General features: G+C 46.3%; 1 protein-coding gene across 5 annotated transcripts in view; it reads right to left on the bottom strand.

Moving 5' to 3' along the window:
• The window catches only part of INPP5K (inositol polyphosphate-5-phosphatase K), a 470,513-nt gene that overhangs the window by 269,938 nt on the left and 187,011 nt on the right, over nucleotides 1-13,564 (bottom strand). For 2 of the 5 annotated variants that reach the window (XM_069226105.1, XM_069226104.1), the window contains exon 1: nucleotides 3,331-4,016. The exons of the other annotated variants lie outside the window; for them this stretch is intronic. In XM_069226105.1, coding sequence (XP_069082206.1) covers nucleotides 3,331-3,599 — 269 coding nt within the window. In that variant the 5' untranslated portion in view covers nucleotides 3,600-4,016. Of the gene's footprint in view, nucleotides 1-3,330; nucleotides 4,017-13,564 lie in introns of those variants that run through there. 5 annotated transcript variants of the gene reach the window in all.

Below are 13,564 nucleotides of genomic sequence, written 5' to 3' on the forward strand. Positions count from 1 at the left end.
TTTCGGCTGACTACAGCTCAGGTTTGCCACAGGACCTACCCTTTGGCCAGGTTCTGTGCCCAACACTCACTGTACAAAATGTCAGGCCTTGCAATCAACCCACCATGTTGAATGCATGGGCTTTGGCCGTGCGCAGTGCAGTTTTGCTGCAGCGCAGTGCTGCTGCACGGCCTAGCCTTTAACCTGGCTTTGAACACAACCCACCTCAGGAACTCAACTGCTACTGCACACAGCCTTCGTATCATGTGCACATTCCGTCTGTGGTGGTTGGCCTCAGGCCATGGCCTGCAGCCATGCCCTGAGACCAACCCTCTACAGACAGTGGCTGCAAGGCTCTGCACTCAACCCACCATGGAAAGTACTGCAGAGGCTAGGACTTAACAGAGATAAACTCTTTGATTTGTGCTGTCAGTTGCCAAAAAATACTTTTTTTCTTTTTTTTTACTGGAGAATGTGGTACTAGTGCCCTTTGCATTCCATTTTCAGAGGTGTACGTATCTCCTCCTGTTCCATCTCTATCGACTCTCCAGGAACACTCAATAATGGTTTGGCCTCCTATGCTTCAGCACATACATCCTCCCTTTGCCACCTATAAATGCACTATGTCATGTTAAGATGCACATCACCTGGCATGCATTAAGCATTCTCTTTCCTAAAAGGAGAACTTCCAGACGCCTGGGTCTTTGCTCACTTTTTTCCTCTTATGTAGTCCAAGGATGACACTGCACATCCTCCTCCTGCTTTGTAGCCGGAGTAGATGGACCTCAAAGGTCTCCCGCACCGGTTTGTGCCTTTCTGGGAGCTGCAGCAACCCCTGACAGGTCTCTTGTTCCTTATAAAATGGTGGATGGTCTCCTGTTGACAAGGGAAATGTATGTTTTGCTGTGGAGTAAGGATAGCTGAGCTCTCAACCGATTAGAATCTCACAATGCCCTTTCAAATATAATAAAATAGACCAAGGACAGCCACAGATTATACATGGAGTTAATCCTTAGGAGCACCAGGTCTGGGTTGAGTTCCATGTCAATGACCACTTTAAGATTATAACTAATCTAGGCTACACCTAGAGGCCATTTTAATATAGAAAGTCACATTTGGTTAATTTTATACAGACCCCAAATGTGTGCATGGTCTGCAGACTACTTTTTGAGGTCACAGACTCAGTAGAACCAGGACTTTTACCTTTCAAGACAGTACTCATAGTCCAAGGCCACATCGGTGAGCCTGCGGATTAAGGGTACTGACTTAGTGGGCCTATGCTTATCGAGGTCCACAGTCCATTCACAGAGTATGCAAGTGCTGTGATAGGGACCTAGTTTTTTTTTCTGTTGGTATCTGGGGTGACTTGCCCATTGTAAACCTTCTTCAGGACACTAGGACCATGCCCATGTCCTGAAATGGGGCAACAAGCCAGACAATTAGAATGTTCGGGTCTGAGAAGATTGTGGTCTTTGGATTTGATAAAGTGTTAATCTATTAAAGTTCACCCTGCATTTTTTTTAATGCTAATATCTCAAAAACTACAGAAGAGATTTACACCAAACCCACCAAGACACGCTTCCTAAGTAAAATTCTCCTTATGGGACATGTTTCGTGTAAATATGCTCTGTGCTTTTGGCTGTGAGTGTAAGAAAAAATTCTTATGAGAGCTAAAATTGAAACATATATGGTATTCCCTCCTACTTTTACTATTCTTTTTACCCTGCATGGAACTGCACAAAATGCCTGACCTTAGCTACTACAAATAGCGAGTGCCAAATGTGGTTCAGATGCGTCCATGTGGGGTCAAACAATTATAGGTAAATCAAAAAGTCCCTTTCAATGGAGAGTACAGATGAACCATAAAATACGGGATAGGGTCTGTAAGATTATTTATCTGACTTGAACTCAGCCATCCTTTATTTCACTGATTTCGGTAAAATATTGTTAAAAAATGGCTCAACTGCTATCATCAAAATTTGCTACGTAGAAGCTCAACTCTTTTTTTTTTTTTACACAATGTACATACACAATGTACAAATTAATACAAAATATGCCAATACGTGCTTTTCGATAGTCCGTGTTAAGCATTGCTTCCTCAAGGCTTGGACTTTGCTTAATGTAAATATCAATATAAGGGCATTAGTTGCTGTACATTCCATCCAGGTAATAAGGATGAATGGATAATAAGGCATACTTCTTTTATTGGCAACCCATTACGTGCCCAGCGCTGGTTGGCTACACGAGTTACTGAAGTACAGAACAATTTAACTCCGACTGTCAAGTGTTGACATCACCCAGAAAGTGCTACAGGATATAGACGAGCTAAAATATATTGGGAACTAGGTTAAAACAACAACAGCCTTCCCCACCCACTGCAGCCTCTGTGCCTGGCAGGCCGCAATCAAACGTGCCAGTGTCCAGTGCACCCGTAATAATCTGATGCAAAGCAGGAAGAATGAAGGGGAGTGTTTACGAAGGGGGGAGAGCCTGGGAAACTGAACCTCTAAACTTATCTGAGAATTAAGACTTGGTGAGGATGCCACAGAAATAGCAGATTTTAGACACTGTTAGATTAGGTCATGGAATGGTCAACCAGTGTGGGTGAAGGCTGGAGGACTGCGGAATCCGATATGAAACATGAATTCTAGCACCACACTCTACGAATTGGAGGCGAATACCTAATCTAACCTCCCAACCCTACAAGCTCAAACTCCACAAAAATTCGAACTCTGAAGCCACAAACTAGGCCCAAAAGATAAACTCAAAAACGTTCTAGAATATATAAACCAAATATAGAATATGAAGTAACAAGCCTCTGGCTATGTGCAGATTGCTAATTCATTGGCTCAGTACTACACACGGAATTTGTACTCACAAGGATTGAACTAAATACAGACCTAAGCTCCCATGGCTTGATGTTTGATACAGTGCACACTCTCATTAGGATTGGTGCTAAATAGAGAACATATCTTGGTGCTACATAAAGAATATGTACTGCAAGGGCTTGGTGCTAGATTCAGAATGTGTATTGCAAGGGATTGGACCAGACACACAACAGGAACGCGGAAGAATGGCTAACCACAGAACCTTTGCTTACTATTAGGTGTACAATATGAACCAGCAAAACATGTGAGTAAACCCAGATCATGAAATCCCAAGACCTTGTGCTCCTTAGAGGGTGTGACCATCAAAGACTCACAGCTAGACAGAGAACCCAAACTGCAAAAGATTGACTACATGCAGAATGCAGCCTCGCAAAGCTTCGGTAATAGACCGAGGCACAAGCTTCTAAAAGGTGGTACTAGACACATGGCCCGAACTTTTAAGAATCAGCGAATGATACAGAACCTGAAGTCCTTGGGTTTGGGTGGCAGCTTCTTCTCCAGTATAAGCAGAGCTTCATCCAGCGTGCGTGACACTTCTTCCTGTACTTCTTCATCGGAGCTAATGTCTTCAACACAAGCCATGAGTTCGGCCACCCGCTGGCGAAGCTGGAAGCGGCCAGTGGAGCCCGCACTGCTGAGGCTATCTGAACGGACTCGAGGCACTCCCTCCCAGCAATGCAAGGCCAGGGATGGCTCATCGTTCTCTGGTTCCCAGGAGCTGAGGCTGTGCATGACTCGATGTGAGGAAGGTGTGAGGAAGAGGGGCAACAACCAGAGTCCTGCGGAAAAACTTTAAGTTCTTGGGGAGTGAAAGTCCAGGGAACCGGGGATGGGGAGAAACCAGCGCCAGGGGGGGATAAGCGGTGCAGGTCAAGGGGGCACACAATGTGAACGAAGTGGGTGAGGGTCACACAGGGTCCTGGAGAGTACCTAGAATCAAGGGAAAGCTGTCGCGGGAGCACGTAAAGTCTGCGGCACCTAGAGTGCCCGGGAACCCTAAGACTGAGGGATGGGAGCGCAGTCTTTGAAGCCTGCAGGCCTCGGAGCGCTCCCAGAGCAGTCAGCGTCCTGCAGCTCTGGTGAACTTCTGCTCCCACGACACTAGTGCGGCCGCTGCGCGCCCGCGGATTAAGCGGATCCGTGGATTTAGCACAGAATCATGTGATGGGAATCATGCAGCCTGTTTGACAAAGAAGCACACACTGCTTGGATATGTAACCAAAGATTGGAAAGCGCTTCCACCCCCTGGCGCTGGTTTCTCCCCATCCCCGGTTCCCTGGACTTTCACCAGCACAGCCCGTATCGTGGCACTTCAACAACGCACAAGCGATGCCACGAAAATGTTTTTTTGTTTTCTAAAAACGTAACTGATTATAACTGCCAGAAAGACATTGTAACACCCGTAGTCCCAGCAGCACATCCGGAGTCATAAAAAGGCATCGAGAGGCAGAAGCGTAACAAAGGCCCCCGTTGGGGGGAGGAGGGAGATGCGCTCAGCACAGTACTGCGTGAATCCGGAGAGGTCGAGAGGACCCCCTCTACTTTCGTTACGCCAGTGTCGAGAGGTCCAGTAACTAAGAGGCTACGACAGCCCCAGTCAAGTTATCACAACAATTGCAGACAAGACCCCAAAAGGTCCCTGCCCAGGTCCCACACGAGCTCTCGACAAGGCACCACAAAAGTCCTGATTGTGTTCAGTCATGCAGCTCTTGAGAGCTGAGTCCATTTTCTGAAGTGCTGCCTCCCTGGGTTGGGCAAACCATCCGCCTCGTCAAATTAGGACATCGAGGCAAAATGCTATGAAATTAGGTCGTAGGTTATAATGCTACAAAATAACAGCATTATAATGATTGATTTAACTTAGGTCTAGAAACGTGTAAAACAGGTAAAAGGTTACCTGCCATGCCATCAGATGACTTTAGCTACATATACAACCAAGGTGTGATGGAACAACAAAGAAGTCCTAGTGACTCAGAACGAAAAAAACAACATTTCTAGGAGAACATGAAAAACATCCTGAACCAACTCAGCGCGCCCCGCCTACCTTACAGTCACCCTACCTTACTCCAAAGCAAATGAAAAGAAAAACGTCTTGAGGCTGCATATCGTGTTACTTTGCGTCACAGTGTGTCTTTTGTGAGGTCACCACTTGTTGCTTGCCAGTAACAATGATAAAGAGACACTGCACATAACGCACGTCATGTGTCCCACAAGTTAAAGATGGCAGCCAGCAGTGACAACAGTACTGAGGATATCGTCATCTCATTAGATAGGGCGATGAGTTACCAATGCTTCATTTGTGCCAGTGTGTGCACGTGACGAGCACCAGAATTCATTTTTGGAGAACAGGACTTATGTTTTTTTCATCAAACTTTGACCCGATCAAGAGGCAGAAAAGGGAGAAAGAGACTGCTAAGATATTTCAACAAAGACAGAAAGAAGGTATGAAAAATCCCTTGCAAGAGAGAGTTAAAGAGACACAATGTGTAGGGCTGTGGATGAAAGAGTTCCACGATGGAATCAAGGTTAGGCAGGTTTGATATTCAGCAACCCTGACTTTTAGCAGTACCTGTTCTCTGTTTGATTGGCTCTGGCACCTCAGCTACTGGGTTTCAAGTCACAAAAGAAAAATGTTCCAGAACCCAAAGACCCAGCAGCCAAACAAGGTCCCAACGGAATGCAGACATTGGTGTCTTATGGGTAATTCAGAGTCCTGATGAGTCAATGAGGACCAGGGATATGATTAATGTTGTCAGAGTAGGCCATGGGTCAGCTATTTAAAACAAGCATTTGCAATGCAATCAGTCTCGCGTTTGCTCAGGTTAGAGCTATTAGCGTTGTAAATTCCTAACTGGACATTTCTTGCCACATAAATTGAAAATAAAAGGTATAACAGTTGATACAAGCGAGCCGATTCAAAGCACCACAGCTACTGTGAACGTAAGCATGAAGGAGAGACACAAAAGGAAAAAGAAGTTCACTCACAGTCAAAGTTATTGTCAAAAGTGCAATTATCCATATAACAGGGTCGAAGGCCAAGGCGGTAACAAGACCGCTCCAAGGAGGGACAAACGTAAAGCATTTACCAATGATAACAAAGGATTTTTGAAAGGCAAGCCCATGAATGAGTGATAGTGATGGGCTTGCGGTGGGCGCGGTCAAAAGCCCAGATAAACACCAACCCTTCGGAAAAGCAGCAATTGCATGCTGCTATGCTCAACCTAAAAACAGCTAAGGCTCAACTAGTTTTTTTTTGGCTTTCAAGTGTTGCACATCTAATAGTAGATCTGTTCCCAGTATTAATTACCTTTTGCTGCATATCTTTAAGGTCTGTATGTCCAGTGCTTAATTTGAGCCTGTGGCTTCCGGTGGGAGGCACCAGCACTTATGTATGGGGGCCAGCACTTTTTTTTTTTTTTTTTGCATTAGCTATTTCCTGCGAGCAAAAGACACTAATGGGAAAGACGGCAAAGCGTCACAAAGGGCGAAAGCATAAAGCTGTAAGAGTGAGCTGAAGGGGCAGGGAGTGACTGTAATTGATTTAAGAAACCCGAGATGGCTTTAGGATTCGGCTGCCTCAGTATTCTGTGCTCGTACATTTATTTGCAGCAGCCGCGTGCTTCTGAGGAGACCTTTGGGCACTTGCACGTTTTTATTAACAAATTAACCACTGTCATCTCTGAAATTACCAGTGCCACCTTAATTTTTGGTGGTACGTGCGCCCACTGGAAAGGTGGCAATGACTGGAATCTAAGCCTTCTTTAATTCCCACTGAGAAATTGACTCTTTTCACTGAGAAGTGGAACCTTTAGGTTAGAGAGGCAATTTAAATGGTTTGGGAATTAGAACCCTTGGCTCTCACCAAGCACTCTTCCTAACATATAAGAGTTTTATGTCCACTGCGTTCAGGCTCTATTTACAACAATCATTCCGTTGGGTGCAGTTTTATATAGGAATTCGTCTAGTAATTTATGTTTAATAAATTATGGCCGTAGTTGGCATTTTGTACAAGGGTTGAAGTCTTGCATGCATTTAGTCAACTAGCACTTCGACTAAAGATGTGAGCCTACTCCTGTACAAAGTAGAGCTACTCACTGTCAGTGGTTGCCACGTACGTGCAGTCAGAGGATGGGAGGTACTGAGGTCTACGATACAAACAGGAGCCAATAAATCAGGAATGTGCTAACCAAATCTCGAAAGAAAGGATGTGTCCAGCAATGTCTCTGTCACGTCCTCTGGTCGGCGTACTTCGTGATAAAACAGTAGCACCTACTGTTCAAGATGTGCAACACAACAGATCGGCTAGGCACACCTAGGAAAATAACCCAGCCAGGACAACATTCTTAAGTGACTGAATCATGTGTATTACTGGATGAATCCAAAGGCACTGTGTCACCCATAACATATTATTGGAAACACTGGCTTATGCTTGGCATCCTGGTGAAAGGTGGGCTGCCCTGACATTTAGTGGCTATCACCTCCACACGGTGGGCCTCTTTTCCATACGATTGGGATACAAGGGAATGCAAGTCCGATTCAGTGTATACAGGATAGCAGTATACATGAGTAGTTGAATAAACTGACAAGTCGGTATGTAGGTCAAATTTAATTAATGGAAAGCTGACATTTGGGAAGGGGCATTTTAAAAAAGAACAATGACAAAATGAAACGCTAGTATTTCAGAACAAAATACGTGTATTTTCTGAAAGCATTAATCTGATGAGTTAGGACAAAACAATTGCGTTCCTAGACAAATGCAATACTATCAAATTACCCAGAAGAGGGCCTGGGGTTCACACTAGTAAACCTAAGCTGAGTCATGGTAGAGTGGCAAAGAGCAGTCAGGCTACTTAGAGGAACATGTGTAAAGCATTCCACAACAACCAAATGGACTAAGTAAAGAAATCCGACACCAATTTAGAATAATAAAGCAGATTTTAATCTTAATTTAGACACCAAATCGAACTTTGTATCTTACATACAACCGAGTTGTGAATTTTTAAATTGTTGAAAAATACAGCACTTTTAACCCCTTCGCTGCCAGGCCTTTTCCCCCTCCTGTGCCAGGCCTTTTTTTGCCTATTTGGGGCAGTTCGCGCTTAGGCCCGCATAACTTTTTGTCCACATAAGCTAACCAAGCCAAATTTGCGTCCTTTTTTTCCAACATCCTAGGGATTCTGGAGGTACCCAGACTTTGTGGGTTCCCCTGAAAGAGGCCAAGAAATTTACCAAAATACCGGGAAAATTTTGTTTTTTTCAAAAAAATTGGAAAAAGTGGCTGCAGAAGAAGGCTTGTGGTTTTTCCCCTGAAAATGGCATCAACAAAGGGTTTGCGGTGCTAAACTCAGCAGCTTCCCAGCTTTCAGGAACAGGCAGACTTGAATCAGAAAACCCAATTTTTCAACACAATTTTGGCATTTTTCTGGGACATACCCCATTTTTGCAATTTTTTGTGCTTTCAGCCTCCTTCCAGTCAGTGACAGAAATGGGCATGAAACCAATGCTGGATCCCAGAAACCTAAACATTTCTGAAATGTAGACAAAATTCTGAATTCAGCAAGGGGTCATTTGTGTAGATCCTACAAGGGTTTCCTACAGAAAATAACAACTGAAAAAGAAAAATATTGAAATTTAGGTGAAAAAAACATAAATGTTTCTCTACGTTTTACTCTGTAACTTTTCTCTGCAATGTCAGATTATCGAAAGCAATATACCGTTACGTCTGCTGGACTCCTCTGGTTGCGGGGATATATAGGGCTTGTAGGTTCATCAAGAACCCGAGGAACCCAGAGCCAATAAATGAGCTGCACCCTGACGTGCGTTTTCATTCTATACCGGGTATACAGCAATTCATTTGCTGAAATATAAAGAGTAAAAAATTGCTATCAAGAAAACCTTTGTATTTCCAAAAAGGGCACAAGATAAGATGTTGAGGAGCAGTGGTTATTTGCACATCTCTGAATTCCGGGGTGACCATACAAGCATGTGAATTACAGGGCTTTTCTCAAATAGATGTCTTTTTTACACACTCTCCTATATTTGGAAGGAAAAAATGTAGAGAAAGACAAGGGGCAATAACACTTGTTTTGCTAATCTATGTTCCCCCAAGTCTCCCGATAAAAATGATACCTCACTTGTGTGGGTAGGCCTAGCGCCCGCGACAGGAAACGCCCCAAAGCGCAACGTGGACACATCCAAATTTTTGGAAGAAAACAGAGGTGTTTTTTGCGAAGTGCCTACCTGTAGATTTTGGCCTCTAGCTCAGCCGGCACCTAGGGAAACCTACCAAACCTGTGCATTTCTGAAAACTAGAGACCTAGGGGAATCCAAGGAGGGGTGACTTGCGGGGCTCGGACCAGGTTCTGTTACCCAGAATCCTTTGCAAACCTCAAAATTTGGCTAAAAAAACACATGTTCCTCACATTTCTGTGGCAGAAAGTTCTGGAATCTGAGAGGAGCCAAGAATTTCCTTTCACCCAGCGTTCCCCCAAGTCTCCCGATAAAAATGATACCTCACTTGTGTGGGTAGGCCTAGCGCCCGCGACAGGAAACGCCCCAAAGCGCAACGTGGACACATCCAAATTTTTGGAAGACAACAGAGGTGTTTTTTGCGAAGTGCCTACCTGTAGATTTTGGCCTCTAGCTCAGCCGGCACCTAGGGAAACCTACCAAACCTGTGCATTTCTGAAAACTAGAGACCTAGGGGAATCCAAGGAGGGGTGACTTGCGGGGCTCGGACCAGGTTCTGTTACCCAGAATCCTTTGCAAACCTCAAAATTTGGCTAAAAAAAACTCATGTTCCTCACATTTCTGTGTCAGAAAGTTCTGGAATCTGAGAGGAGCCACAAATTTCCTTCCACCCAGCGTTCCCCCAAGTCTCCCGATAAAAATGATACCTCACTTGTGTGGGTAGGCCTAGCGCCCGCGACAGGAAACGCCCCAAAGCGCAACGTGGACACATCCAAATTTTTGGAAGAAAACAGGTGTTTTTTGCGAAGTGCCTTCCTGTAGATTTTGGCCTCTAGCTCAGCCGGCACCTAGGGAAACCTACCAAACCTGTGCATTTCTGAAAACTAGAGACCTAGGGGAATCCAAGGAGGGGTGACTTGCGGGGCTCGGACCAGGTTCTGTTACCCAGAATCCTGTGCAAACCTCAAAATTTGGCTAAAAAAACACATGTTCCTCACATTTCTGTGGCAGAAAGTTCTGGAATCTGAGAGGAGCCAAAAATTTCCTTTCACCCAGCGTTCCCCCAAGTCTCCCGATAAAAATGATACCTCACTTGTGTGGGTAGGCCTAGCGCCCGCGACAGGAAACGCCCCAAAGCGCAACGTGGACACATCCAAATTTTTGGAAGACAACAGAGGTGTTTTTTGCGAAGTGCCTACCTGTAGATTTTGGCCTCTAGCTCAGCCGGCACCTAGGGAAACCTACCAAACCTGTGCATTTCTGAAAACTAGAGACCTAGGGGAATCCAAGGAGGGGTGACTTGTGGGGCTCGGACCAGGTTCTGTTACCCAGAATCCTTTGCAAACCTCAAAATTTGGCTAAAAAAACACATGTTCCTCACATTTCTGTGTCAGAAAGTTCTGGAATCTGAGAGGAGCCACAAATTTCCTTCCACCCAGCGTTCCCCCAAGTCTCCCGATAAAAATGATACCTCACTTGTGTGGGTAGGCCTAGCGCCCGCGACAGGAAACGCCCCAAAGCGCAACGTGGACACATCCAAATTTTTGGAAGAAAACAGAGGTGTTTTTTGCGAAGTGCCTACCTGTAGATTTTGGCCTCTAGCTCAGCCGGCACCTAGGGAAACCTACCAAACCTGGGCATTTCTGAAAACTAGAGACCTAGGGGAATCCAAGGAGGGGTGACTTGCGGGGCTCGGACCAGGTTCTGTTACCCAGAATCCTGTGCAAACCTCAAAATTTGGCTAAAAAAACACATGTTCCTCACATTTCTGTGGCAGAAAGTTCTGGAATCTGAGAGGAGCCAAAAATTTCCTTTCACCCAGCGTTCCCCCAAGTCTCCCGATAAAAATGATACCTCACTTGTGTGGGTAGACCTAGCGCCCGCGACAGGAAACGCCCCAAAGCGCAACGTGGACACATCCAAATTTTTGGAAGACAACAGAGGTGTTTTTTGCGAAGTGCCTACCTGTAGATTTTGGCCTCTAGCTCAGCCGGCACCTAGGGAAACCTACCAAACCTGTGCATTTCTGAAAACTAGAGACCTAGGGGAATCCAAGGAGGGGTGACTTGCGGGGCTCGGACCAGGTTCTGTTACCCAGAATCCTTTGCAAACCTCAAAATTTGGCTAAAAAAACACATGTTCCTCACATTTCTGTGTCAGAAAGTTCTGGAATCTGAGAGGAGCCACAAATTTCCTTCTACCCAGCGTTCCCCCAAGTCTCCCGATAAAAATGGTACCTCACTTGTGTGGTTAGGCCCAGCGCCCGCGACAGGATATGCCCCAAAACACAACGTGGACACATCACAGAAAACAGAGCTGTTTTTTGCAAAATGCCTACTTGTAGATTTTGGCCTCTAGCTCAGCCGGCACCTAGGGAAACCTACCAAACCTGTGCATTTTTGAAAACTAGAGACCTAGGGGAATCCAAGATGGGGTGACTTGTGGGGATCGGACCAGGTTCTGTTACCCAGAATCCTTTGCAAACCTCAAATTTTGGCTAAAAAAACACATTTTCCTCACATTTTGGTGACAGAAAGTTCTGGAATCTGAGAGGAGCCACAAATTTCCTTCCACCCAGCGTTCCCCCAAGTCTCCCCATAAAAATGATACCTCACTTGTGTGGGTAGGCCTAGCGCCCGCGACAGGAAATGGCCCAAAACACAACCTGGACACATCTCATTTTTTCATAGAAAACAGGGCCTACCTGTGGATTTTGGCCTCTAGCTCAGCCGGCACCTGGGGAAACCTAGCAAACCAGCGCATTTTTGAAAACTAGAAATCCAGGGGAATCCAAGATGGGGTGAATTGTGGGGCTCTGACCAGGTTCTGTTACCCAGAATCCTTTGCAAACCTCAAAATTTGGCTAAAAAAACATGTTTTCCTCACATTTCAGTGACAGAAAGTTCTGGAATCTGAGAGGAGCCACAAATTTCCTTCCACCTAGCGTTCCCCCAAGTCTCCCGATAAAAATGATACCTCACTGGTGTGGGTAGGCCTAGCGCTCGCGACAGGAAATGGCCCAAAACACAACATGGACACATCAAATATTTTCATAGAAAACAGTGCCTACCTGTGGATTTTGGCCTCTAGCTCAGCCGGGCCCAGGGGGGGCAGAAATGGCCTAAAATAAATTTTTCCCCCAACCTCCCTGCCCCCCCGGGAGCGACCCTTGCCTATGGGGTCGCTCCCCCTGCGTGACATTGGTGCAAAAAAAAAAATCCCCGGTGCCTAGTGGTTTCTGCCCCCCTTGGGGGCAGATTGACCTACAATCGGCCAATCTGCCCCCAAGGGGGGCAGAAATGGTCTAAGTACAATTTGCCCCCCAGGGGAGCGACCCTTGCCTAATGCGTCGCACCCCATCTCAAAAAAAACAAACAAACAAAAAAAAAACCCACACAAAAAAAAAATTGCCCTGGCGCCGAAAGGTTTCTGCCCCCCCCGGGGGCAGATCGGCCTAATACCAATAGGCCGATCTGCCCCCAGGGGGGCAGAAATGGCCTAAAATAAATTTGACCCCCCACCCCCCCCCCCGGGGAGCGACCCTTGCCTGCAAGGTTGCTCCCCTTGCGTGACTGCGCAAAAAAAAGATGCCTCGTGCCTAGTGGTTTCTGCCCCCCTTGGGGGCAGATTGACCTACAATCGGCCAATCTGCCCCCAAGGGGGGCAGAAATGGTCTAAATACAATTTGCCCCCCAGGGGAGCGACCCTTGCCTAATGCGTCGCTCCCCATCTCTAAAAAAAACAAACAAACAAAAAAAAAAACCACACAAAAAAAAAATTGCCCTGGCGCCTAAAGGTTTCTGCCCCCCCCGGGGGCAGATCGGCAAAATACCAATAGGCCGATCTGCCCCCAGGGGGGCAGAAATGGCCTAAAATAAATTTGCCCCCCACCCCCCTGGGGAGCGACCCTTGCCTGCAAGGTCGCTCCCCTTGCGTGACGGAGCAAAAAAAAGATCCCTGGTGCCTAATGGTTTCGGCCCCCCTTGGGGGCAGATTGACCTACAATCGGCCAATCTGCCCCCAAGGGGGGCAGAAATGGTCTAAATACTATTTGCCCCCCAGGGGAGCGACCCTTGCCTAATGCGTCGCTCCCCATCTCTAAAAAAACTAACAAACAAAAAAAAAACCACAAAAAACTATTTGCCCAGGCGCCTAGAGGTTTCTGCCCCCCCTGGGGGCAGATCGGCCTAATACTAATAGGCCGATCTGCCCCCAGTGGGGGCAGAAATGGCCTAAAATAAATTTGCCCCCCTCACCCCCCCGCCCCCCGGGGAGCGACCCTTGCCTACAAGGTCGCTCCCCTTGCGTGACGGCGCAAAAAAAAGATCCCTGGTGCCTAGTGGTTTCTGCCCCCCTTGGGGGCAGATTGACCTACAATCGGCCAATCTGCCCCCAAGGGGGGCAGAAATGGTCTAAATACAATTTGCCCCCCAGGGGAGCGACCCTTGCCTAATGCGTCGCACCCCATCTCTAAAAAAACAAACAAACAAAAAAAAAACCCACACAAA

The sequence above is a fragment of the Pleurodeles waltl genome, chromosome 3_1 (assembly GCF_031143425.1).
Source record: "Pleurodeles waltl isolate 20211129_DDA chromosome 3_1, aPleWal1.hap1.20221129, whole genome shotgun sequence".
In the NCBI taxonomy this organism is placed as follows: domain Eukaryota; kingdom Metazoa; phylum Chordata; class Amphibia; order Caudata; family Salamandridae; genus Pleurodeles; species Pleurodeles waltl.